Consider the following 27,948-nt stretch of genomic DNA (forward strand, 5'->3'; position numbering starts at 1 on the left):
CCGTAGCTCGCTCCCCACACGTCGCCTTCCAACAGATGCTTTCCCAGGCACAAAGCAGAAACGAAACTGATGTTCCGCTTTAGCAAACGCCTGTCTGCGTGCACCGAAGCGGTGCGGCCCGGCCAGGACGAAGAACAGAAGGTCCCCACACAGTACAAAGCCGCCTGTTACTGTGATAAAGGCCTGGAGACTGTGAGCTTTGAAACAGGAAGGAGAAAAGATTTAAAAAAAAAAAAAAAAGAATGGGTTGCGCTGCAGCAAGCCTGATTCATCCGGCTAATTGGAAGCGGGGAAATTAGCATAAGAATGGGATGGAACCCCTGCACTTTCAGTTTGCAAAGCAGCAGAGCAGAGCCGCAGAGCCGCAGAGCCCTAATACAAAATGGTCTGATTTAATCTTTTTGATGCTTTGGAAGTCGCTCCAGGGTGCTGCAGAATTTCCCGCAGCCATGAATATTAATCATCAGGGCGTGGCACTGTGGGAAACAGCCTAGAAAAGTTGAGCCTTCCCTTTCGAGCTCCTTCAGGACTGCGTCAGTACTGTCAGCTCTTAGGAATGGAGCGGCTCTGTCCTGCTGAGTGGTCTGTGTTTGTGTGATCACTTTTTACAGTACTCAGTGAAAGAATGGGTTCCCAGGGCTGGGCCGTGCCTCCTAGCGCCTTTTGCCCTTTTCCCACTGTGTCTGGAATCCATAGCATAGAGACAGTACTGGGCCGGCTACCTCACAGGTACTGACTGCTAGGTACCAAGTGAAGGCTCGATTCTTGCATAAGCGCACATGGTCTGTGGGGTCCTCCCTGCCCCAGTGGCTACATCCTGACCCAGGGTTCCGAGGTGGGAAAGGGCCACAGATGAATGCTAAATCAAGCAAATGCTAGGGTTTGAATCTCAAGCGGTCCCCAAGAGGAAGGTGTGGTCCGCCGCCCGTGGCACTGTGAGAAAGTGGTTAAGGAGCGGGGTTGAGTGAGAGGCCTTCAGCACATTGGGGTGCCCTCAAAGGGGAACTGTGGGACCCCAGTCTGTCCCTCCACCACGTAGCCCTTCCAGAAACAATGGGGCCACTCAATCATGACGTGAAATCTCCAAAGCCCTGAGCCACAGACCTTTCCTCTGAGAAGCTGATTATCTGGGGGATTTGTTGTAATGGCAGAAAGCTGATAACAATGAATCATGTTTGAAAATTTAGTTTTTGTTAAACTAGCAATGAGAAAAATGAAAGCAGAATTAAGCAGGAATACCTGTCACACACCTCGGGGTACACTGAGAAAACAGTTAGGCAGTCTGCCTCAAGAGCCTTAGAAATGTTTGTGCCTTGGATCTACAAATGTCCTTCTGTGAATCTATTCTGAGAGAATGTGGAATGTGTGACAACCCCACCCGTCCTGCCCTGCCATTCTCCTAGGGCTGCAGCTCCACCTTCGCAGGACATCTGCCGGTCTGTCCTGGGGGGAGGGGACCTCAGAGTTGAGCCCTGCAGGAAGCCGAAGCCCCCAGATGTTTTCCTCCTGCACCCCACTCACGTGCCAAGACAGTGAATGACTGCCAGCCCTGCTGCCACTGCCCCCCATTCAGCCCTCCTTCCTTTCTGCAGCTGAGGCCCACTTTCTCCTGAGGCCTAGGTCCATCTCCGCAGTTTGCCTCTGGTCCCACCCACTGCTGAGCAAGCTGCCACTACCATGCTGTTGCCTAGCTGCCCCTCTTCCCCTCTTCCCCAAAGTTTGCTGGGGTACCACGAGGAGAAGGCAGTCATGGCTGCCATCATGAGAGCCATTTCTTTTTTTTTTTTTTTGGTTTTTGGTTTTTTTCCGGTACCGGGAACCGAACTCACAACCTTGCGCTTGCCAGGCAAGCGCTTTGCCGCTGAGCTAAATCCCCAGCCCCCCATGAGAGCCATTTCACAGGGAGAGTTGCCCATGGCACAGGTGAGTATGGGCAGTTGTTCTGTTTACAGTTACTGCTATGGGAACTACTGTGGTCAGAGTCACACACCAAAAGATGCAGGATTTGAACCCAGGTCAGAGCTTGTTCATGAATACCACTCCAGGAGATATAGACCCCCAACCACAGGCTCAGGCCCAGGCAGGTCACTACAAAGGTGAACGGAGGTGCCATGATAAGTATGATCAACTGTGTTAGTTTGCCATCACTGGGACAAAATACCTGACACCTGCACCTGAAACGTTTATCTGGCTCACAGTTTGAGAGGGTTCATTCCATGGTTGGCTGGCTCCAAGGCAGAGATGGCATGGCGGAAGGACCTGGAAGAGTAAAGCTGCTCAACCCACGGCAGCCAGGAAGCAGAGAGAGAGAGAAGGGAGCCCGGGAAAGAGCATACCCTCTCAGATCACGTCTCCAGTCACCCACCTTCCAGCAGCACATTCAGCTGGGAATTCATCAGTGGATGAGTGTGGCCCCTACACACACTCCAATCACCTCTTAAAAGCTCCATCTTGGGACTCACGAGGCTCTTGGGGGACACTGTAGATCTAAACCAAAGGGCCAACTGAAAAGCACATGTCATCGGCATCATGTGGGTCGCCCCAAAGCGCCAGGTAATTTATAACAGGCAAGAATGTGGGCCTAGCATCGCCAGAGCGATGAGATTTCAAGAGATGCCAACCAGTGTGGCCTGTATGGCGATCCCCCTGTGCTGTAATGTGGGTGCAAACCGTTCAGAAACACTGGCTGGGCCGGTAACACGCCCATGACCCACCACTTGCAAGTCCACTTCCTACTCGTGGCTCACTGGTCTTCTCCCTTTAATAGCCACATACCTGCACGATCTCTAGCATCTCCGCCTTGCTGATGTAGCCGTTGCCGTCCAGGTCGTACATGCTGAAAGCCCACTTCAGCTTCTGCTCCAGCTTCCCCCTGGATGTGACGCTGAGGGCGATGATGAATTCTCTAAAGTCTATTGTCCCATCGCCATTGGCATCAAAGGTGCGGAAGACGTGCTCTGCGAATTTGGAAGCATCCCCGTAAGGGAAAAAGTTCCCATATATTTTCTTAAACTCCTCCATGGACAAGTGTCCGCTGGGGCAGTCTCTCAGAAAGCCTTTGTACCACTCCTGGATCTCGTGCTCCGTGAAGTCTGTGCTTTCCAGCAAGTCCTGCATGACCTCAGGCCGCAGCTTGCTGTTCTGTTTCCCCATCCTGGCGACAAGAATTCAGCTGCAGAAAGAAAAGAAAACACGCGTCACGTGCGGAGCTGTTCTCCCCCCGCCCATTTGTGATTATTCCTCTGGAAAAAGAAGAAGCAAGCAAACAAGCAAGCGAACGGTGCACTAGTCCATTCACCCTGGCTCCCAGTCCGCAGACGGGCTCTAAGAGGGCTGAGACTCTAATACAGAAGATAAAGGAAAGGAAGAGCAAGAGAGAGACCAAGACAGAATTTAGCATATTTTATTGCTCAAATATCCCCAAGTGAAGTGAAAAATAAGTTGATTTGTTTTCTGATTCTGCACTGGAGGCAGAACTTGGCTCTAGTTTTGCTTCTCCATGAGCCAATGGGCTACCTTTCCCGTCATGCACGCAGCAAGCAAAGCTTGCTTTCTACAAGAGCGAAATCAAACTACAACTCTAAATACAGCACAAATAGAATTTATAAATTGAATATTCCAGTAACTTTCTCTTCCCTCTTGTGATTTTTTTTTTTCCTGGAGGTTAAGGAAAAGAAGTTAGCGGCTGGCTTGTATTAGAATTTTAAAACTGTCATTTGGTTGCTAAGCTGGCAATTTGCCTGAGGCCAGAACTCCGAAACATGAGGTAATGCATAATACATGGGGTTACAGAGCTCCAAAACACTTAATGGAATTTACAAGTAATTTCAAGTTTTCCTTTTGGGGCAATCTTTAGAAAGTGGTGTTCAATCAAATCACCATTATTACAGTTTTGTAATTTGCAAGTCACAATGTGTCTGGCCTTGGGGAAGGACTGCCATTTTGATGTTTAAATCTAATCCTTTAAAGAATGATTTGTTTCCCTGCATACACAAAGCACTGTTTCTTCAAAACCAGACTTAAGTTCTTTTCCCAACGCTTAAGAAGTGCTCTCATTTATTAGCTGTTTTTCACTAAAAACAAATTGCCTCAACATTTGGCTTCCTCTCCTACCGAGACTGATCTGTGAGCAGTTATTTTTCAGTAAACAGTAATTACACCACATTTACAAAATCATTAGCTCAGAAAGGCCATAACAAACAAGGCAGAAGAGCACAAAATAAGTTACTTGTGAAGCGGGTGTTTGGAATTTAGTCCTGAATTTGTTTCAGTAGGTAACTACAACACTTTACTAAGTATGATGACTAAACTTAAGAAAGGCATCTGGTAAGACAAATCTGAGGTGCCTGTGACAGTTTTATCGCTCAGAGGGGCAGGAGGAAGAGAGAGAAATGCTTGACAATACCTTTTGGGAGGCAGGAATTTCTGCCTGCTTGAGTTGAAGGAGGGGACAGAGAATTACATCAAATAGCAGCGTGTGAGGACATAAGTTGCATCTCAGGTCAAATCCTTGTCCTCATCCCATGCGGTCACTCCAAGACTGAGTTGGTGCCGGGAGAACAAGAAAGCTCAGGACATGGAATAAAACATGCTTGGCTTCAAAGCCTGGCCCTGTTGTTTATGGGTTATTGGGTAAGCCACTTAAGTTTTCGGTACCCCTCAGGTTTCTCATCTGTAATGCGAATTCAATCCTCCAAGTTCATATCTTACTGCTTTGATGTGAGAACTGAATGCAACAGTCCCAGCTGTGAAACTCCAGTGTTGAGTTAGGGACAGATTCAGGTGAATCAAAAAATGCCTTATCTTTGATGGTTGCTATGGTTTTGATCTGGTTTGTTCTCAAAGGTCAGTGTGTTAGCAGCTGGACCCAGTGTGGTCATGTGAGGTGGGGGACTGTTAAGAGTGGAAGGCAGGTAGGTTATGGGGCCCAGTGCTAACCTGTGGGTCAGGAATGGAGCAAGGCTCCTGGGATGGGTTACTTCCCATGAGTTGGGTGGTACACAGGAGCCAGCGTGGTCCTTTCCAACCTCTTGCTTTCTGTCTTGCCTGTGACCTCTCCCCTTCATCCGTGTGCCACCTGCCAGGTTGTGATACACCCACAAGTCCCTCACCAGAGGCCACACAGGTGGGGCTGCCTGATATTGGCCTTTTAGCCTTCAAAACAGTGGAATACACTTTTCTGCATAAAGTTCACGTCTCTGGTATTTTGTCATAGTAACACCAAAGGGACCAAGACAGTGATCTTTCACACATTATTCTGTGGAAGCTTCACAGCAACTCTGTGTGATGGGCAGGGCAACTTTTTCCACTCTCAAAGCAAACCAATGAATCCTCAAAGAGACTAATTAAGCTGTCCCAAGCCACACATCCTGTGAGCTTAGGTTGCTCCCTGGCAGCCCACTGGTTTTTCTACTTTCCCTCTGCCCTACAATGGACAAAGCACAGACAGAAATTATAACAATTTGGTAAACATCAGGGGAAAGTACAGAAGAGGGAGAGGAAACCCTACTGCAACTCATACTCCCCATAAATAGGTGCCAAGTGCTCTCCAGAAGTGGGTGTGATGAGGCTTGGGGAGCAGAGGCAAAAATCCTTCCTCCAGGTGAGCTCACAGTCCAGGCAAAGAGATGCAGTAAGAAAAAAATAAGCGAAATATCCAATAGACATGTGCCAAAGAGGAAAGTGAAGATGAAAAGGAGGGAGAGAAGGGGTAGGTGCTGGGATTCTGAGTCACAAGCCAGGACGCCTGGCTAAGAAAGTGACCTCGAAAAGCACTGAGCATGTGAGGGAGGAGCTGGGAGAGGGCTTGGGAGAGGTGGGCCTGGGCAGAGAGGGCAGCGGATGATGAGCTCAGAACTGAGGCTGCGCTCACCCGACAAGCGCTGGGGCAGCACAGAGGTGATCAGATGAGCAGGGCTGGGCCAGACGACCAGGGCCCTGGAGGTGACCGGGAAGTCTTGGGCCACTACTCTGCGTTTGGAGCAGAGAAGTGATGGGGGTGATTTATGCTCTGTCAGGTCACTGGCCACAGAGGGCAGGGCAGGCTAAAGAGGACAGGGTGGAAAGAGACCAGCAGAAAGGCCCCACAGCCACGTGGCACGGGCAAGGTGGCTGGAACTGGGGAGGAAGCAGAAGACTGTAAGTACCACCTGACGATGGAGCCTGCAGGGTTGATTGACAGTTCTGATGTAGGACGGAAACAGAACGTCAGGAGACCACAACCCTAAGGTTTTGGCCTGAGCAACTAAGTAAGTACAAGGATGACACTGACATTGACAGAAGTGGGGAAATGGAAGAGAAGCAAGGCTTTGGGCTGAGTCAGGGACAAGGGCATTGGTGCTTAGTGTGCAGCCTTAATGCTGAGCTGCTGGTTATACATTCAAATGGAGATGGCAGGTAGCGTCTCAAGTCAGAGCACTTGTGGCAGCTAACCCCAGCCCAATCTGAAGTGGCAACATGACTGGATGCGGAAACTCTTGGAGAGGTGTTTGGACCGTGGGGCCTACACTTAGCAGCAGGCGCCCACTGACGCTGAGCATGCTGGGAGTGTGGCTGCAGGAGGTGGTCACGGGGCTTGTGCCTGTGTGGGTGTTTCTCTTCCTGTGCTCTGCTTCCCGGCTGCCATGAACTGAGCAGCTTTGCTCGGCCACGCCCCTCCACCATGATGTCTCTTCCTTGGAGCCAGACAGCCGAGGACCGAAGCCTCTAAGACTGTGCGCTGACATAAACCTCTCCTCTTGAAGCTGTGTATCAGGGATTTGGTGCCAGCAGTGGGAAAGCTGACCGATACAGAGAACATGCATTCAGCAGTCACCCATAGATTCACGGGGCGTATGGCCAAAGCCAACATGATTGAGGGCTGAGCCTCAGTCACTCTGACACCGAGCCTCTGGGAGATGGGGTGGAACCAGCAGAAGAGAAAGAGAGAGAGTGGCCAGCCAGCTGGTGGGAAAATACAGAGGCAGAGCCTGCATTGTCCTCAATGTGTGCCTTTCATGCTCGACTGAAGGTTGCACGTTGAAAGTGCTCACTGCCGTGAAACAAATGAGAACTGGAGCTCTTGGTGAATCCTGTGATCTCTCGCTGACCCCAAGCTGCCCCGTCTCAGTAAAGGAAACTGTCTTCCACCCAGTCGCTCACTCACGACCCGAGGGCTCCTCCGCGATTCTCCTCGCTTTGGTCCCATCAGTGCATGCTGTTGATTCTGAGCCCCAAACCTGTCTCAGTCCAGTCATTGTCACCATCTTCACCGGCATCAATCCCAACTGCGCCATCTCCTCCTGGTCTTCTCCTGCTCTCTCTCCGCTGGCCTCTCAGGTTCACTCTTGTCCTCCCTCTCCAGACTCCTGGCCCCAGCCTCATCGCACTCAGCCCCCCAGGGTGACTGTCTAGAAACACAAGCCAGACGGTGTCACACCTCTGTGTGAAGTTCTACACAGGTTCTGTTCCAGGGTCCTGGTCTCCTGGTCTCCCTCACCTTTCACGGGCCTTTGTGTCAGTCCTCCATGTCTCCTGGGGCTCAGAGAATAAATTCAGGGTTAATATTGACCACCAACAAAAAAGGACAAATAGTTTCTCTCCCTTTCACAATATCTATTGGACCTTTCAGATTTTATTTACTTTCAGTTTCTTACACTAGGGAGACAATACGATGTTTACATGTGTGATTCTGATTTATTTCACTAATGAGTATGGTCTCTACTTGCATCCATTTACCTATAAAAGCCTCGAGTTTATCTTTTTTTATAGCCGAATAATACTGCATTGTATAAAAATACCACATCTTTTTTATCCATTCCTCAGTTGATGGGTGTTTGGGTTGTTTGCAAGATTTAGCTATGACAAATTATGCTGCTGTAAACATGGGACATATATCACTGTGGTATAACTGGGATGGAGGAAAGGAGAAAAGAAGGAAGTAATACACACACACACACACACACACACACACACACACACACACACGCACATATGCAAGATAGCCAAGACAACCATACTAGTAATTTCTATTAGTTCATTGAAAGGAACGATTAGTGGTTGTATTGTTTGACCAATCTTACATGCCTATATCTGGTAATCTCAGCAACTACTCTGAAGCTAACAATATGCAATATAACAACCATTGTTCATTTCCTATCATCTTGTTTTGAAATTCTGTAACTTTTTTTATTATTCTCTTTAAAATACAAAAAGAGAGGGAAAACATACAAGAGAAGACACCAAATCACCAACAGAGAAGCAGGAATCTAAAATACAGGGCCAACGTCCCAGTTAAAAAGAAAATTAAAGGAGTAGTGACTGAAAAGGAGGTCAGCATGAAAGGAAATGCCAACTAGACAATCTTTTGGGCTCCAGTGACTCTATGCAGGGAAAAGTCTGTATCACAGCTTTTCTGCAGTTCCTCATGAGCCTCTGAGGAGGCTCTGGTTGAATTCCTCAGAGCTCAGAATTAGGTTTTCTGGGGAAAACCTCAGCTCGCCCCCGACAGCCTGGCCAACTTCAGAGGAAAAGCAGGCCACCTCGAGGGCTTCTAAAGTGGAATTCACAGGGGGCCAGCAGCTGAGCCAAGTTTGGCTACGCTGAGGAGCAGGGAAAGGACCAGACTAACGGAAACCCTCCCATCATCCATCCACTAAGAGGCTGTGAATTGGCCACTCATGGGATCTCCAAATTGTAAAAGCGTAATGGGCTAAAGGTCCCTAAAATGTCAGGAAGGAAGTCATTAAAGCTACAGATGAAGGAAAATAAGCCTTGCTTTACCACAGCGTAGACACTGGGCATTTTATCCACCCAAATGGTACTGGTAACCAAAACCCACAACTTCATTTCTAGGTCAGCTGAACCAGAAATCGAACTCAGGGCCTCACGCTTGCCAGGCAGGCGCTGTGCCACGGAGCTATCCCCGGCCCGAAGGTCAACTGTCTTTGATTCTCAGTGGGGGGAAAAAAATGTGGCCAAATAAAAACCTGAGCAGCACACTGCTTCAGAATTCTCCTTTAATGAAACCAGTGGGAATTTGAACGGAGACCACACATACAAACTGACATGTTTACACACAACAGGCAAATTAGCAAACAACGTGCAGTGACCCATGAAGGGGAAAACTGAAATGTTAACGAGAGAGAGCTGAAGAGGGTTGTCTCTACCCTACCCAAAGTCCATCCTCTCCTCCGGTTGTGGGCTGAGGTAAGATGGGCTGAGGTAAGGGGAAGACGCTGCCCAAGCAGGCCTCCGAGCGGCTCTGTGGCCGGTGGGAACCAACTGCCCCAGGCAAAGGCTTTCCACACCCTTGCACTCACTGCCCTGCCGAGGGCACCTGCATCTGGGGTGAGCCCTGAACTGGTACGAAAGATCTCCCGAGCTGGAGATGCGTTAGGCGCAAGTTGCTCTTCCCGTGCCTCCTGTAGAGTGAGAAGCGGCCGGGAAATCACATGGTTTCCTCAGGGCAGGCAGGGTTACGGCTTCCCTCATGTCTCTGAGCTTGCTCACCAGTGTGCGTTTCAGACTAGAGAAGGCCTGGCCTTCAGCTTTTCCAAGTTTTATTGCCCACATTACTCCCAATAAAATATGTATTTCTGATAAGGATCTGAACATTATCTAACAGCTGTCTCGCCCCACCCCAAATATGGAAATGCCAGTTTTGGATTGGCTGATTAACCAAAGCAAGCATCATTACAGCGGCCTCCGTTTTCTACAGCGAATTCATCCCAAGGCACCGGGTGCGTGCCCAAAACCCCAGATTGTACCGAACCTCAGAAACTGTGTGCCTTTTCCCTGTGCATACAAACCTGTGATCAAGTGTAATTTACAAATTGGGCAAAGCAAGAGATTAGCAACAGGAAACTATGATATACTACAATAAAGGTTATTTAAAACCTATAAAGTATATACTTCTGGAATTTTCCATGTAACATATTTGGACATAGTTAATCATGGGTAACTGAACTGCAGAAAGTGAAGCCACACATAAAGAGTATTGTACAAAATCTAAGTAAAAATGGTTGTAAAAATGAAAACATGAATACCCATTCTGATCCAGTGGCACTCTACAGAAAATAACCAGTCCTATTCTATTTATATGCCCCATATCATCCTAGACACTTAAATGCATGTTATAAAATCTGTACACTCTAACCATTAATGGACCATGTGGTACAGTTCTTTGACCTGTCTGTTCACTTAGAAGGACATCATGAACATTCCTCCATGTTATACCTATGGGAGAAGCTCATCTTTTTAAATTGTTGAATTTCATTTATTGATTGAACAATTTTGAGTACTGACCAGCTGAGCATTGGCTTAAGTAACAGATACAATGGTGAATAATGTGAAGCATATAGTTCTTTGGCATTTTATTATATGGAATATATTTAACTAATTTTCCTTTATACACATGGAGGTTGATTCCATTTTTCTTTTATTTCCTTGACATTTGTCTTAGTTGTGACTCCTTATGCTATTCTGGATGAAAGTACACAGCTCTCTCTACGGGACACAGCTCTGCCTCCAGGCTCTATTCCCTGGAGGCCCAGACTGTGCACTCAAGGAATTCTGCTCCAGGAACCAACACTTTCCAGGCGAGACCACATTTCTGCTACTACCAGGCCAAAAAAAAATGAGGAGGAAGGAAACCAGAGTTTTCTAAGATCATTTTGAATCTCAGTATAGAAATCTGCGTCCTTACCATGCTGTTTCCTGCGACAAATCGTACTGATGAGATGACTGGTATGTGAGTTTGCCCTGTAAGGGGCCCAAAGCATCTAGAATGATACAAATCAAAGAAAAAGGAGAAAGTGAACCAGGGTCAGCCACAAATGAGAAATTAGGATGTGCCCAAAATTTTGTTAAGGGAGGAGAAGAGGAGAAATGTGAAAGAAAGGGAGGAAAGAAGGGAGGGAAGGAAGATGGCTGCTGGGTGGGAAGTAAGGATGAGATGACAGGTTTAAGGAAGGTTAATGAGTAACAAGGAGTAAAGAAAATACAGTGCAGGCAGTAACCAAAACCAATCAATCACGCCTGCGGCGCCAACCCGGCCAGCCACCTGCCCACCTGGCAAGGCAGAAGGAAGAATGGCAAGTGACGAGCGGCCAGTCCTCTCGGTGAGCTTGTCGTCTCCTAAATGACAGTGTTTATTAACGAAAGCTTTGCTCCTACAGATTTCCCAAGTTCTATGTGGACGGCGACACCTAGGTAGCTTCGAGCACCTCTGCCGCCCTCTCTGAACCACTGTCTGGCACCATGGGGGAAGTCTCTCTGGCCAAGAGGCGGGGCCGGGGAACACTGCTGGTAGGGCCATAAGTGAAGCATCTCGGGGGAAAGCTAGGTGCCAGGCAGGGCGACATACCACCTAAAGTAACACATTTTACAACTGTCTTCTTCCCCCAGCGCTCTCTACCCAGTCGTCAGGGTTCCTAGGTACTCGCTAGAGCTGCCAGATAAAATACAGGGGGTCTGCATGACTTCTCAGAAGAAAATATACAAACAGGCAACAAGTCTATGGCAAATACTCAACACACTCGTCACCATGGAGATGCAAATCAAGACTGCAACGGGGTGCCATTTACCCTAGTTAGAGTGGCTCTTACCTAAATGACAAAAAGTAACAAGGGCTGGCCAGGGTGAGGAGGAAGGGAACCTTCATACGTGGTGTGGGCAGGGATGTAAATTAGTGCAGCCATGTTGGAAAATGCATGGCGGTTCCTCAGAATACTAAAAATAGAGCTAACGAGTGATCCAGGAGTCCTACCACTGGCTATCCATCCAAAAAATTGCAATCAGTCTGCAGAGACATGCCTGCACTCACATGGTTATCGTAGTATTGTTCACAATAGCCAACATGTAGGATCAACCAGTGTGTCCATTGGCAGATGAATGGAGGACAAGAATGTGCATTATACACACACGGAATACTAGTTATCCACAACAACAAGACCCTGTCATTTGCAGCAGCATGGCTAGAACGGCAGGACATCATGTTAAGTGAAGCAAGCCAGGCACAAAAAGATAAATCTCACATGTTCTCATGACTATGTGAAAGCTAAAAAGCTGATCTCATAAGAGTAGAGTGGAGCCCATTGTCCCCACCTATAATCCCAGCCCTCGAGAGGCTGAGGCAGGAGGATTGCCATGAGTTCAAGACCAGCCTGAACTACATAGTAAGACCCTGTCTCAAGAAGAAGTAGAGTAGAATAATGGTCACTAGAAGTTAGGAAAGAGAAGAGGGGAAAGGGATAGAGAGAAGTTAGATCATGGCACTAATTTAGGAGGGATTATTTTAGTGTCTTATAGTACAATAGTAACTACAGACTTATCATTTATCATACTTTCCAAATAACTAGAAGAGTTCAAAAGTTCTCCACACATAGAAATGATAATTCGTTCGAAGAGACGGAAGTGCTAGTTACCCCAGCTTGAGTTTTACACATTATACAGGTACTCAACTTGACTGTCCCCCACAGATACGTCAAACATCATGCGTCAACAGAAACAAAGGCTGACCAGCTAACGAAAACACAGGATGCCCAGCTAAATCTGAACTTCAGATAAGCAACCAGCAATGTTAACAGCTACAATGTTACCTGTTGTTTGAAATGCAAATTGAGCTGAGCGCCCTGTATTTGTATTTCCTAACTCTAGCAATCCACAGAACTCCTCCGAGTCTTGGTTCGTGTGGTACCTCCACAGCCTCAGGACCCCATTTGCGCTGGGATTCTATTGGTCCTCAGCATAGCCAGTGGAGGCCAGTGCGCGTAGGGTTAGGACAAGGCTCCTTCTCCCTCCTTCCAGCTCGGCCTGGACTCTCATTCCCATCGGGCCTCGTCCTGGTGCCGCACCTCCCGTAACAGTTTGCTCAGAGTTTTGACACTTGACTGCGGACAGCTGGAAGCCTCCCTGCTCTCTCCCCTGCTGCGGCCTGCAGGTTGGCTCGCTGACAAGGACAGCGCCCTCCTTGGCCCAGGAAAGCCCTGCCCCCCTTCCGGAGCCGCGACCTGGACACATCTCACCACCGTCAGGACTTCACACGGGCTCCTGCTCCTCCTCTCTCAAGTCCTTTTCAGAGGAGCTTGGTGCCGCACCCTCCCCAGGAGCTTCATGCAGCGAGTAAGAAACCTTCGCATGCACTGGTGTGGCTGCTCCCGGCAGCCTTCCTAGTTTCAAATTCTGGGGGGTAACACATCCTATTTTTGAAGGGTGGTCGCATCAACTCTCGATTTTCTTCCTTAATCCTTTCATAGCTCAGCCACCAAACTGCAGGAACAAGAAAGGAAAGGGATTCCTATTTGTGCTCCTAACACACACCAGTCACGCACTGGAAGGTTATACGGGTGCACAGCCACGTCCTGTGTGGAATACCCGGCTCCACGTATAAGAGCGTGGCTCTGTGAAGTTCTGCTGCGGACATCATAGCCATCAGCTCGCATAAGTGCACTTCCTGATGTTGACAGGATGACAAACCCAATAATGACACATTTCCCAGAACATATCCTCAGAAATGTATATCTACATATGCACTATATATAGAAATATACATGCACTTACATGTATGTATATGTGTGTATCCTCATATATACATGCATACATATATGTGTATAGAAATATATACTATTTGGGAATATATACATATATATTTTCAAGTTATTGTCACAAAAGCTTGTCACAGAACTGTGATTATTCCTATTTATAGCAGATAGAAGAAACTTGAGGCTCGAAGAGACACAGATTAGAACCCAGTCCCAGCTGACCCATAAAGCTCTGCTCATTCCTTCTGGGTCAAGGGCAGGTTAATCCTGCAGCGCCTCAGCTGAAATCGGGGTCTGGCTCATGTCCTGGGGATGTCCCATGGCTCCAGTGTGGGCCTCAGGCCGCTAGAGAATCTGAGAAGTCATCGGAGTGCAGGGGACAGCTCCGATTCTGACTGCAATCGGTCCACCTCGTCCTCTTTCTGCTGAGTGGGCGGGTGGAGAGGGCCTGTCCACACCTGTGGCTTCTGCCCTTCCTTGCGGGGGCTCAGAGTGATGGCCCGTGAGCACTGAGTGGAGTGTGTCCAACTCAAGGGCAGACCACTTCAAGCCCCTCGATCCAGACACGCAGGGGAGAGTGGAGACGCGGCTACGGTTCAGAGTTGGAAGGAAACCCCAAGGATGAGAAGTCGGGCTTTCAAAGGCAGTGACCCTCGCAGATCAGGTGGGTGGAGTCTGGACTGAGGTAAAGCAGGCTACGGGAAGCACAGCCACCTCTGCAAGGGCCCTGCAGCTCTGCGGGAGGCCGGAACCTTCCCAGGGTCCAGCTGGACGAGGGTGGGGTTGTCACAGCACACTGGAGGCCGCGAGTAAAAAATACAGACACCAACTGATCGAGCGGTTTTTCTTTATCTAGGGGAAAAAATGAGTCTCTGTGGTTTTTGTTTCTTTTTTTAAAGCCAGCTTTTCAAAAGAGTATCACAGAGATAAGAAAGAAGAGAGAGCAGAAGAAAACCAAAGCTCCGCTGTGTGGTTAGAAAAACAACACGGCCCTGGGGGCGTGGCCTGTCAGTGTCACCTGGCGTGGTCACCGCCTCTTCTTACCCCTGGCCTTCCCTGCCTCCCACCCAGCTCAGAATCCTGAACTGCGCAGTTAGCAGGCTTCCTCACTGGTCCTGCGATGCTCTTTCTCGAGATCCTTTTGGGCTTCACTTCTGATGCCTCACAGCCTCACAGGGTGACCCGCATCACCAGATCCCACACACGTGACTGCAGGGGTGACGGCGGCCTTCAGCACAGCCAGCCCCGCAAAGCCACAGAAGAAACGAGTCGTGCCTCGTACACCGGAAGCGCGCCCCAGCAGTTAGGCAGCTGTAAGGACGACTCCTCCCTTGCCCACCCGTGGGAGTCGCACCGGTGTCTAGCTGGATGAGACCGATCCCTCCGTCCTGATTCCAGCCAGCCGGACGTGCGCCCGAAGCTGGGTCTTGTTGGAACTTTTCTCCCAGCTCTGGGAAGGATGCTGGCCTGCAGTTCTAGAAATCAGGCTCTGTTCTGGCCAGCCTCTTCCCTTCTGACCACCAGGGGCTACACTGCCTCCCTTGTTCCACAGAGCTCCAGGGAGGCAGCACGTCTCTGGGCCCTGGGGCGAGGTGAGCAGCACTGGCTGGCAGACGTCCCCGGGGACCGTGAGCTGTGAGAACTAAAGAGTGTCACCCTTGTGGGCTCCTCGACGAGCCTTCCCTCCACTAGGAATGATGTTCGTGCAGGTGTTCGCCTCCTGTTTGTTTTTCTTTCTCGGGAAATGTAGCGCGGTATCAGCACACCTTTTCCTGGTACTACGGTCACTGCTCCTGGCTGAGGACAGGAGAGCCCCCAGGGTGCAGCAAGCGCTCTGCGAGGGTGACACGTGTGCACAGGCGAGGCGCAAAGCACAGTGGTTAAGGACACGGGCGCTGGAACCAGAGGACCCTGGGTTCAAATCCCCACTCCGTGACTCGGCAGCTGCATGATCCTTAGGCATGCATGTCCCTCCCGCAGCTGCAGGGGGGGGGTTTCACGATCAGGTAAGATACGGCACCACAGTCCGAAAAGAGAGCTCTTCTCACCACCTCCCCGACACACCTCCTCTGTCCTCCCCGTGCTCCTCCATCCTTCCCCTCTTCCTCCTCTCTCTGCCCACACCCCCGGTTTTCCAGTCCCCAGTCTCCACGTGAGCTTCCGTCTCCTCCTCAGCCAGGGCTGACCCTCGGTGCTGCCCCCTCTGTCCGAGCCCCCGTGCCCAAATCCTCCCAGCTCGAGCCCCTCTCCTCACATCCATGTCCTCATGACGCGCCCTCATCTCCTTCCAGGTGACGTCCATGTGCCTTCTCAGTGCCACCCCACTGCCCTGGCAGGGGCCTCCTCCTCCGCTGCAACGCTTACAACTTCTCACATACTGTCAGTTTCAGGTTGCTCATTCCCCATCTTCTACGGGGGTGGAGGCTTTGTGAAGTCGCCAAGGTTTGGGTTTGCTTTGCTCATTGCTATAAACCTAGGGGCTAGAACAAGGCGTGGCACATAATAGCAGCTCAATAAAAATCTGTCCACTGACTGAATCCATTATGAAAACTCATAATTCTCATTTGACTCATTTTCTCTTTGCTTCTAATCATGCAGCATATGAAAGCTTTAAATAAAACGAAGGGCCCTCCTTTTGGAATCACACAGCGTATGGTTTCTGTCCCCTCACTTTCGCCACTGCTATCTCCTGGACTCAGAGCATGGGTAGAGCAACACTACACACTGAAACAAAGCACGCGCTTTCTTGCACGAATGTCCAGGACCGCCACAGACACCATCTCAGCAGGTCCTTGAGGAAGAAATGGAGGCTGAAGAAGGAAGGGTTTGCCCAGGGCCGCACGCCCTGGTTCAGTGGTGGACGCAGAACAGGATCTCTGCGCCCTGCAGGCAGCGCAGTGCCGGCGCGACCGGAGCAAAGCCGCGGGAGGAGTGGGCGTGTGCACACGCTGGCCAGTGTAGGGACGTGCTTTTCTGCTCAGCCTTACTCTCTACTATTTCCATTTCTTTTTAAGAGAAAATGGAAATGGAAGCTTACCCTAAAGAGAGGAAAGGCGCGCCTATATCCACAAAGTGACAAAAACCCAACCAACCGAGGCTCCCAGCGCCTCTGGGACCGCTGCACCTTAGTTTTAGGCTGTTGCACGTGCCTGGGCGGGTTCACGCGTGCATCCTCCGCACCCCCACTCCCTTCCCACCGGAACCACCTGCGACTCTTCCTGGTCTTTCCAAGTTCTGCCAAGCCTGGCTCATGCCTATTGAGCTACCTTGCTATCCCTCATTCGGAGTACAGCAAGCACCAGTGAACAGCAAGAGCCCTAAGGGGCCAGTGCAAAAAGGACGTGCTCCTGGGCATCCAACGCATCCCAACACAACTCACACAAGCTTGTGGCCTCCCGGGAATGCTGCTCCCTGGGCCAGGGACAGCTGAAGCCATAGCAGGTAGACCCAACCCTCTGCTCACATGGCCAGGCCACTGGTGGCATCCTGCCTCCTGTACCCTGGGGTCCCACTTAAAAATGCCCATACTGCTGAACCTCAAAATGTGCTTTCTTAGAAGAAAGTATAAAGAAAGCCACATTCTTCCTTTTCCTGAATAATGTGACTTCTGGTCTTTTCAACTTAACCTTGCAACACTGAAAGGTTTCCTAGTACACGTAGCTGGGTAGTCATGGTGCAAGCAAAGGTAGCTGCATGAGGAGCTGCAGGGACCAACCAAGGAGAGAGGACATCAGGGTTATGCATCTGTTTGTGCTCAGATGCACAAATAAAACCGTAATGCAGTCCAGAACCGACAACACAAATCTTCCTTATTGGTGATAAATCTAAAGACTCAAATCTGCTTACTCCGAGAGTCAAATTCAGACTTTGTTGGAACAAAATGATTATGGTTTAATAAGACTGAAAGGAAATTTGAATTTACTGAAACAATTTCACTGATGTAGAAACAATAAGGCAAGATGTTATATGTAAGTGCTCCCATTTGCATAATGGTGAGGATGAATTCTCCAATAGCCTCGTTCCCTCCATCAGTGGGTTATGAAGTCCAATGATGCACAAAAATGATACACAGGCTATTTCAATCCTCTGAGTCAATCACTTGTTTCTTTAACAGCAGCATTTTCCATTATAATAAAATTATGCAAAAGTAGAACTTGATTGCATTTGCAGAAAAAGTGATAATATAAGAACACAGAGCACAGTAAAATTCTAGAATTAACATGACACTGATCAAAACAGAGTTGGGTCCATTTTCCTGTTTGGTTGGTTGGTTGGGTTTTTTGTTGTTGTTGTTGTATTGAGACAGGGTCTCACTATGTAGTATAGGTTGTCTTCAAACTGTGTAGCTCACAGTGGCCTCAAACTCACGGCAATCCCCCTGCCTCAGCCTCCCAAGTGCTGGGATTGCAGGCATGTGCCACCACACCCAACCATTATACATGGTTTCATAAACAGAGCTTCAGGATTTTCCATATCAGATTACAAAGATTTTTAGTATGTATTAAATAATGTACTTTAAAGTGATTAATTTATCACTAATAGGTCAAATAATGGGATTTAAAAGTTAGAATAAACATTATTGCTAGAATAAAACTGTAAGCCATGTTCTATGGCACATGAGGAAAGCTTGCACTGATATCTTTACTCAGAGAGGTCCCACCACCCTGTGAATTTTTTCATAAGCATTTCCAGGGCCAGAGATATAGCTTCGTGGCACAGGGCCTGCCTGGCAAGCGTGAGGTCAAGAGTTCGAGTCCCAGGATCCCCCACCCAAAAGAAAAGAATTTCCTGAAAGCTGCCAGTATGCCAGGATATTACAGCCAAAATGACATCTTATGTCATATAGGTAGGATGGTCAGACTCACTCGGTGAATAGAGCAGATGGACCACTGCTTGCTGCAAAGTCATAGTTTTTTTATATGAAAACATGCTCTGGTTAAGGCAGTAACACATGAAACATGGAAGCTGACCTCTGCCCTGAGAGTGGGAGCTCACCTCACGCTGAGGTGGGTGTACAGAGCAGTCAGGACGGCTGGGTTTTGCCTCTAAAGAAATGTGGAGGTGGGCTATGATCACCGGGGCAGAACCCTGCCTGCAGGTATGTGACAGGTGAGTGCCAAAGGGCGATGCTGTCCTCCTGATCCTCGCTGTCCCTCGCTCCTGACTCCCTCCAACGACGCTGAGCTGTGAGCAGTACCACAGGCTCCGAGGCTGTTCCATGAGTCACCGCTGCCGGGAGAAAGAGCCAAAACCCCAGGCTCCTCACGGACTCTCGAGGACGGATAAGATCAGAACCGAACCGCAGAGCGAGGCCCCAGCTGGAGCGTCACCCTTACTCCGTGGGTGGGAACTGCAGATGCGGGCAAGGTCCCCCCGTAACACCGAGACGAGCACGGGGAGGGAGGGAAGGGTCCCTGCCGGCCGAGGCGCTGTGTGGGACATCACAGAGCTGGCGGCCCGCGTGTCCTCGAGTGGCTCCGCGTGAGTCCGGAAACACAGCAGGATGCGCAGAGCAAGCGGCTTCGACCTGCGCGAAGTGCCCACGTGACCTCCGAGGACGATACAACTTGTTAGCGGTGGGGATCGAACACAGAGGAGGCACCGCCCCTGGGCACCCCCTATCCGAGCGCCCTCTCTTCCTTTCCTCAGCTGCCACCACCCCCGGCAATCAGGCTTTCGGGATCCTCCCAAGCCTCCGCTGCAGCCCCACCCAGCAGTGCTCCAGAGGGGAGGAAGGTTTAGGTTTAGGTGAAGAAAGTCAATCAACAGACATTTTCTTTTCATCTCACAGACTCATTCAAACTGTGCCAGCTTCAAACACTGCATAACAGACTTTCCAAGCGCTGGGGAGTGGTGGGTTCACTAGAAGCTTTTACAGACATGACTCAGCTACACCCATTGTGGGGGGGTACGTAATCATCAGGTAATAGCTCAGTGCAGAACCTCCGTAAACCTGCTCCTTCCTTGCTAATCTTGTCACAGTCACCGGCTGTGTGACACTTCTCTCGCTCATCCCAGGCCTCTTGGTCTCCGCTTTGATCATCACGTGACACTGTGTCACACAGAAAGAGCTGGGAAGGAAAGATAAGCACACTCGCCCGTGTGCAAGATGAGTGCAAGAATACCTTAGAAAGTGTGCAACCAATGTGGAATGAGAGTGCCACTTATAAATAACAGCAGCAAAGCCACAGTAATAAAAGGTGCAGCACACATATTGAGTGTTATTCTTTATGTTTTATTTAGTGTTATTATTTATTATTTATGTTCCTTTCAGCCTCTGCTGGATACAAATGTAGGAATAGACTCAAGACAGATGTTTTTAACCGCTCATGTTCACTCAGACCTGTGATGAGATTTGAAATTTAAGGCCTCCGAGGCGAAACGAGCTGTTCTGCCTCACTTCTACACAGATTCCTCTGTCCTCCTTTCCTCCGTCTACACCAGTACCAAATGCCCATCACCCGCCCTCCTTTCGCATAATTTTTACATAGTATTGCATCGATGTGTTCAACATGCTTTTTAATTAGATAAATCTTTGAGCATGGCCTTATACTCAGCTGAGCATTCATTTCTCACTTGATTCTTTATAAAACTCCACCGGCAGGGTGTGAAATCTGACCGTTGATGCACAGCGATGGGATTCCAGCTGGCTCTAGAATTGTCCCTTAATACCTGCAGCATTAGGGGAAAGAAGATCTAATCAGAGACAATGAATATGTGCCGAGGAACAGATGCGGCCCAGGCTCAATGAGATCAGCACTAACTTGACACTCAGAACATTCAACGCCAGAATATCCAATTACAGCGGCTCCAACAGGAAATCCGGTCTAGACACCTCTGCTTCTGAAGCTCCCGGTAACCCAACACCCCTCTCTCTCCCTACACCACACAGCAGGCCCTGATGCCAATCCCATGTCTTCCCCTTCAGTGATGGCGGGTGCACTCCCCTGCCAGGAACTGGGGTGGGGGGAAGGCAAGACCTCCAGTTCTGTCAACGATTCAAGAAAGGAGAGCAGCTAGAGGCCTCAGGGAAAGGTCTTCCTTGCTGATAAAGTCGACACAGGCAGAGAAGCAGCCGTTTCTCTGCAGTTAGGGGTGACGGCTGGAATGGTTGGGGTCATCTGTGATCAGCCTCTTTTCATTGGAGATAGAGTCTCACTATGTAGCCCAGGCTAGCCTTGAACTTGGGGCAATCCTCCTGCCTCATCCTCCTGAGTACTGGGATTACAGGCATGTGCCACCACATTGGGCTGTGACCACCAAGTCTTAGGGTGGAGAGACAGTACATGAGTACATGAGAAAGCGAGATGGGAAACTTTCGACGACATTACCAAGAGCCACCCACCAGGCTGCTCCTCGAGACTCGCAGGGGGCTAAGACAGTAAGTTCTTCTTGTGGCCAGCACAGGCTGGAGTCTCTGAGACTCAGGCTGAAGCACCCACAGGTCCCCCTCCCCGCGGAGCACCTCCTCCTGCAGCCCTGAGCCCCGTGCCTTCCCGCTGAGCTGGGAAATGACGATGACGCAGGAATCACAGCACTGAGCGAGCTGCACTGTGACCCCCTCAGCCTGCCTCCTCTGATGACGCGAGTGAAATGCGACATGTTCATTTCAGAAAATATCCCAAGACTTGAGTTCATCCCAGAATTCTAGGGAGGCCTGGCCACTTTCCGGGAGTGTGCTCGTGGCTCATTGCAAAAGGGAAGAAAAACAGATGTGCAAATGTTGTCACTTACGCGAGGTGTCTGTGGCAGTACACTGATGTGCCTTCCCAGCACGTGCCTTCGACGCACTGTGGTTATCAGCACGTGCCTTCGACGCACCGTGGTTATCACGGTCACAGCCGCCCTAGAGAAGGCGGGAAAATGTGCACCGTCGTGTGTGACAGGGCTGTGATCGAGGGCCCTGCGCTGCTAGTGGTGAGACGGATGCTCCTATTCGCCAGTTTGGTTGGTGTAACTGCGAGTCACTGTGTCAACTTAAATGGAGAGTGTGACACAAGTCTGCATGAGCGGTTCCCCAGGAATCGGAGCCCAGGTTATGAACACCCAGCACCTTCCCCTTTCTCCCTCCGCTACTGGCCACAGGGGGCGCTGGCTGGCTGTGACTGTGTGCCGTAGCGCTCCACACACACTAACTCCTCCGGTCCCACAGCTGGCCCCTGACATTGGCTCTACCACTGCCCTTGTTTCACAGATGAAGAGACTGAAGCACAGAGAGGTGAAGTGAGCTACCCAAAGACACACAGCTCTTACATGGTAGGGTCAGCATTAAAACGCAGCGGTACAACTCTAGCACTCTTGCGTTAACCCAGTACTTCATGCAAAGCGGTGCTGACGAAACCCTCCAGTTATAGTGAAGGGGAAGTGGACCAGTGAGCAGAACCAGGTTAAGCTCTTCAGGTCAGGAACGCTGGGTAGTCGCTGGGTGCAGTAGGTGTGGAGTCCTGCACTGCTCTCCCTGGAGCGAGTACATGCGTGTGTGTGCACGCACGTGTCTTCCCACACCGGGGGTCGGTGTGAATGTACCACTGTTTCATGTGTGGGTTTAGCTCCAGGAGCCCACAATCCCTTCGGTCCTGCTGCATGGAGTTAAACAGTGCAGCCCCCACGCACCACACGTGGTCCAGAAATGATCCCGGAGCTGTCACAGATCTCCTCAGCGTCCCTGCTGAGGACGAGCCAGGGGCTGGCGGTGTGTTCTGCGACCTTGGAGCCCTTTCTGGGGCCACGCTGGAAATAAGCCCATGGTGGCCAGAAGCTGGGCAGAGTCCTGCTCTGCCTGCTCCATTAGTGATCTCCCAGGGCTGGCTTTCTGCCCTGTACAGTGGGGCTAGCGTGATCGACGGCACACGCGGCTGTGATCAGCAACCCCCTGAACTCTGTCCCCACAGGACACGCCACGTCTCGCCCTCTGTCAGAGTACCAGGTGAAACAGATGGGGCTGCCCTCTCTGGAGGGCTCAGCATCTGCCCTGGCCCAGGAAAACACTGACTAGAAAGGGCCCAGTTGGTGGTTCTTCTTCAGCAGGAAGTCACAAGTGTTCAGCTATAGAAGAAGCCAGGCGGAGCCAGCATGCATGAATAGCCAAATGCTTAGAAATAGAACAGAAATAAAATACAGTTTCCCAAGAGCTGAGGCCTGGGGTGAACGGGGAGCTGGCGCTTGTGGTTAGTTTTCTGTCTGGGGTGAAGCAAACACTTTGGAAACTGATAGTGGTGAAGGCCATGCAGCACAGCGAGTGCACGGAATGCCATGCCCACACCCAGTTGTGGTAAATTTTATATTATGCACATTTTGTCATAAAAGAAAGGGAGAGAAGGAAGGAACAGTGGGAGGCAGGAGGGAAGGAGGGAAGGAGGGATCCCACAGCTGTCCGGGGGTGACAACTTTATGAGCAGGGAGGGCCCAGAATTCTCTTCCTGTTTCCTGGAATCCACAGCACTGGGACAGAGCTTTTCTGAGTGGCTTCTAAAGATCAAAATCCAAGGAAACAATGCCCTTCACAATACTGGGCACAGGGCACTTATTAATGTCCATGGCACATGCAGTGGACTCCACGAAGACGTCCATCACGCAGCGGGACACCACACCTCAGAGCGCAGTCAGACTCAGCTTTTACAGCTGTCAGAGAACATCTGGTTAGAGTCTTCAGGATATGATTTAGGACCACAAATATTATTTTATTTCTGAAGTGGAAGGATAAACTCACCAGACATTTCTGGAAAAGGAGAATTTCCCCCCAAAATAGCTTTTATTTTTTTGGTTGCTGGATTGAATTCCCTTGTTTCTACATATATATATATATATATATATATATATATATATATATAAAGTTTCTGGTGCCATTGTAAATATATTTTCTTCTAAATATTTTCTAGAAATAGAAAATTCTTGGTCTTCTAAATGGTCCTTGCAAAGATAATAAACAATAATATATATGTACCTAATTCTTCATCCATAAAAAACTGCAACTGTCTGCTTTAATTCAGTGGAATTGAATAGAAAGAGCATAATTTACATCTGCTTCTTTATTCCTAATAATGATTGTAAAAATAACTAAAATATTCTGGAAGTTGTAGTCATGGAGACACCACTATTTCTCAAATGTAAAACAGAATTTGCTGAGGAATATATGGGCAGACAGAATAAAAACAGAGATAAGCAACCCAAACCCCCAAACATCATTATTTCTTCATGTAAGTATTTTAAAAATCATTAATGAAATGGTCCACAATTCTTTTTAGAATTTCCAAATATTTGCCATTTGAAACATGTTTTATAATGCAGCTCAGTTTGGGCCAGCTGTGTTTTAGGGGCTCAGAAGCCACCTGGACCTACTGGACAGAGAAGATAGTGGGAAGCTTGTAGAATACGGAAATAACATGGATGGATGACTGTCCCCAACTGGGATGATGAAAGAGACACACAGGAGTCATTGCGGCCAAGAGCCCCAGGGATACCAGAAACTGTGGGTAGCACCAAACCCTACATCACTGACAGCCAAGATGGCTGCTAATGGGAAGGTGGACTACAGCGCAGATGCCCAGGCAAAGGATAGTTTGTGAACTAGGCGGGAGGAAGCACAGTAGCATGTAATTTTATCAGAATGGGCTGTTTCAAGTTTATGAATTGTTTATTTCTGGAACTTTCTATTCAATATTTTTGGACCATGGTTGACCTCAGGTCATTGAAAACAAGAAAAGTAAAAATGCAGGTAAGTATGGAGGGGGACTACTATAAGTAAAACACCTGGAACATCTTCGGAAAGGTAGCTGCATCCGACTTGAGAGTTTTGAAGCTGAGAAATGCGACAGTCAGACTTACACTCTATCCAGAGGTAAATGGTGGCCAATGGGAAGACCAGAATGTGGGGGTGGGAATAGGAAGAACCAAGAATCTAGGTGGGAGATGTAGGCATCTGGACCAAGGCGGGGGGGTTGAAGAGATACTAAAGTGGAGGCAGAATTAGGAAGTGAGAGCTAAAGTCTAAGCCCTCTTTTTTTTAAAGCCCTCATCAGTCACCTAGCAGCCACATCTCCCACTCCCATTAATAGCTGTTCCTCACCATCTGAGATGCCATGGTTGTAGGGAAGAGGAAAGGATCTCAGCCCCTTGAGGGTGGATGCTGATCAGCATAATACAAACTCAGTAGCTTTATTTTACCACTGGCTGGTGTGGAAAGGAACTTGGAATCCAGTTTTGGCCAATGAGACTTACACATAAGTCTGTAAGTATGGAGCAGGATCTGAGAGGGCTTCTTAGACACAAGGAAGAGACCATCTCTTTCTGCCTCTAGTGCATGGTGTGGGTACAATACATGGAACTGCTGCAGCCCTACTGCCACCCTGAGGCAAGTCAATCAATATCTGGGAAATGTAGAGCAGAACTATGGACTCTTGACAACACCATGAAACCCTGGAACCATGAAGTCTACCTCTGGACTCCCTATGAGGTGAGATAATGGATGTATGTTTGCTTTAAGAACTGAGGTTCAGCTTCCTCTTCCTTGGTGTTAAGAGTGTCCTAACAGGAAGAGGGACACATGGAGACAAGGCCCAACTTCTGCAATCACATGAGATTTTTCCTTTGGGCCGCAGGCTGTAGTGTGAGAATCTTGCCTCCCTGGATTCTCTAAAAGCCCAGAGATGTCCCTTTGCGCCTCCCAGCAAATCCCTCTCCCTAGTCCTCCCACATTTCCAGCAACCTGCTCAGAACCCACAATAACCACCACCCATATCACTTCATGAGCATTTCCTACAGGTTAGAAACTGCCAGACGTTTTGTTTACTAACCCTCAGGCTATTTCCTCATTCACAACAGTGTACAACAGCAGTAGAAGTTAGGCACTATCTCAGTCAGTTTGTGCAGCTTTAACACAACACCACAAACTGGATAGAACTGTCTCTCTCACAGTTCTGGAAGACTGGAAGTCCCGTGCTAAGGTGCTGGGAGAGCCTGTGCCTGGTGAGGGCCTGTTGGCTGCCTCCCTCCAAGTGGCACCCTCCCGAGTGTTCTCAGGATCCACAGCCCATGCATGAGGACACCACTCCCATGAACTGATCATCCTGCCAAGGCCCCACCTGCTAATATCATCATCTTGGGGGTTTGGCTTTCAAACTATGATTTGGGGGAACACAACATTCAGACCAGAGCAGATGCTATTGTGAGAAAATTGGAGGTCAGAGGGGTAAACTCCAAGTCTCACAGTTATGGCAGAGCTGCTGCTGGAACCAAGTACATCTCCCTGAGAGACTGTGCTCTTGGCCACCATCATGTGTGGCACATAGCAAGTCCACATGTTCACCAAATGGGTGAGCCAATCAACCAACAATCAACAAACCAACCAATCAAAAACCAACCAATCAAAACAGCTGCTCAAAAAAATTGAAAACTTTGCACTGGGCCACCCAGCTGGGGAGACAGACCAAGGACAGCATCTGAGTCTTCAAGCCAGTGCCCTCGTCACCACAGCCTGTGCATGCCACTCATTTGGCCCTTGTTGGACACACCCTTGCTGGCAGTTTTCTTGCATATAAATCTTCCTTCTGCTAGTGGATTTCAATGCCTTGGTTTTTCTTTTGGGTTTTTTGGGGTTTTTTGCAGCTCTAACAGCAACCACAATGTGACACACGCAAAGGCTCACCTCCATCTACAGATGTCGCTCACTTTTAACTTCTCACTTCAGTACCCCTCCTGGTTTACACCAGTGTTCTGGCTTCATCCTCAGCAATGCACTTTTTCTCTCAAAAGTGCCTGTATCTGGACACTAAGTTAAACAGCCACCCTAATCGTGGTGGACAACAGCTCAGTTCACCTGGGTCGGCTGTGCTCTGATAACCATGCCCAGCATGGCTGTCTGTTCTGGGATAAAGATGGGCCCAACAGCCAGGAGAAATGGGGTACAGTAAAAAGCATTGAAAAAAGATGTTACACTGAAACCATTTGGAAAATGCTACCTTGTCACATCCCTCTCACTGTCTAGTTGCCATTCTTGGCTAACACCCATTTCCACTACAGATCAGCAGTCCTATAAAACAGCAGAATAGGAAAAAGTCAACTTTTGTGGGTAACCGTTTGTGTTTGGCCTGTCTGTTGTGTGTGAATTTGCTTGTCTCTGAAATGCAGGGACAACAGGGTGAGCCAGAGTGCCCTTTACCAGTGATAGTGTCCAGAGTCCCCAAAGTTTACACCATCGTGAGCTCAGCCTGAGCTGGAAAGGCTCTGTAGACTCATGGCTGATGCGGGGAGAACAGGAAGCCACACAATTCCTAAACACGCCGTGTGTAGTGTAGTCGGTGTCCTACCAGCAGGGTGACCAGAGAGTAAGTCCCCCTCTTGTTTATTATGAGCAATGGCAGAAAACTTGACCAGAAATGGCCTCATCCATGAGTATCCATGGACAGCTATGGCTCTGCCATCTATAGAAAGAGATGTCCCAAGGTCCTTTATTTTGAGGATATCACAGGAAAGCTGGGCCACCATGCGAGTCCAGGATCTTGCGAGGAAAGGATTCCACGGGGTGGCTGATCTTTAAGAGTCCTTGATACAGCAGCCCTCGGGCTGCCTGGAGCCCCAAGTGGTCAAGAGAGAATCTGGCTGGAGAGGATTTTCTTAGTAAGAATGTGGCTCCATAGACATGGTGTGTCCTGTTCCCCGGTGATCAGGTTTACCCTATTAGACTTCCCACTCTGCAGTACACAAGACTCATTCACCCCCAGCAGCAAGTCATGCCCGTCCCATGGCCATCTTTCCGCCAGAGTGCTGCTGGCAATGGGAAAGGTGGACACAGCCCAGGACCACGGCGACTCCTCCCTGCTCTCCCAGCGCTCTGCCTTCTCTTTAGGGTTTTATTATTCTTCATGAACAGGGTCTTTGCAGGAAGAAAGCCCCTTTCCTGCCCTAAGTCTTTGTCCTCTCATTTCCTCCAGGGTCCATGTCAATAAACACCATGCCTCCTCCTCCTGTTCACCTGATACGACCTCAGTGCCCACGCCCAACTGACACCACGGGATCCCAGAGTTTCCATCATTCAACATGTTCCCGTTTCAACAGGAAAACAACTTTCCAAAGTCTAGTGCTAGTCTCACTTAAAAAAGAATTGGTGGAGCATTCCAGGTGCCACAGTGAGACAGGAACAGTGACTGAGGCCGCTGGTCCCTTCTCCGCAGGGGGCTCGCCTCTCTCGACCTCTCCGGGTGAGTGCAGGGCATGAGCTGGCTCCAGGAGGCTGCCTGGGAGCCCTGGCCAGCACAAGCCCGGTGAGCCTGGTCCCAAAGAGTGACGGTGAGCAGGGGCAGCGCTGGTTTTCCTCTCCTCCCAGCTGCCATGAAGGACTTTGCACTCCTGTGTTCCAAGGGAGGACATGTTTCCATGAAGTCATTTTTCACTGTCTTTCTCCATCACCCCGCTTCTGGATGGCCCCTTGCTT

The 27,948-nt window shown here is 49.3% G+C and overlaps 1 protein-coding gene across 9 annotated transcripts in view; it reads right to left on the reverse strand.

The window, feature by feature from the left end:
* The window catches only part of Ncald (neurocalcin delta), a 350,086-nt gene that overhangs the window by 16,683 nt on the left and 305,455 nt on the right, over positions 1–27,948 (reverse strand). For 4 of the 9 annotated variants that reach the window (XM_013512739.1, XM_013512737.1, XM_013512740.1 and 1 more), the window contains one exon: positions 2,776–3,172. In XM_013512739.1, coding sequence (XP_013368193.1) covers positions 2,776–3,153 — 378 coding nt within the window. In that variant the 5' untranslated portion in view covers positions 3,154–3,172. Of the gene's footprint in view, positions 1–1,813; positions 2,260–2,775; positions 3,173–10,684; positions 10,761–27,948 lie in introns of those variants that run through there. The other 5 variants (XM_013512738.1, XM_013512741.1, XM_005381933.2 and 2 more) reach the window with 3 other exon arrangements.

Source organism: Chinchilla lanigera, unplaced genomic scaffold, assembly GCF_000276665.1.
Source record: "Chinchilla lanigera isolate Chin_1 unplaced genomic scaffold, ChiLan1.0 scaffold00016, whole genome shotgun sequence".
Classification (NCBI taxonomy): Eukaryota; Metazoa; Chordata; class Mammalia; order Rodentia; family Chinchillidae; genus Chinchilla; species Chinchilla lanigera.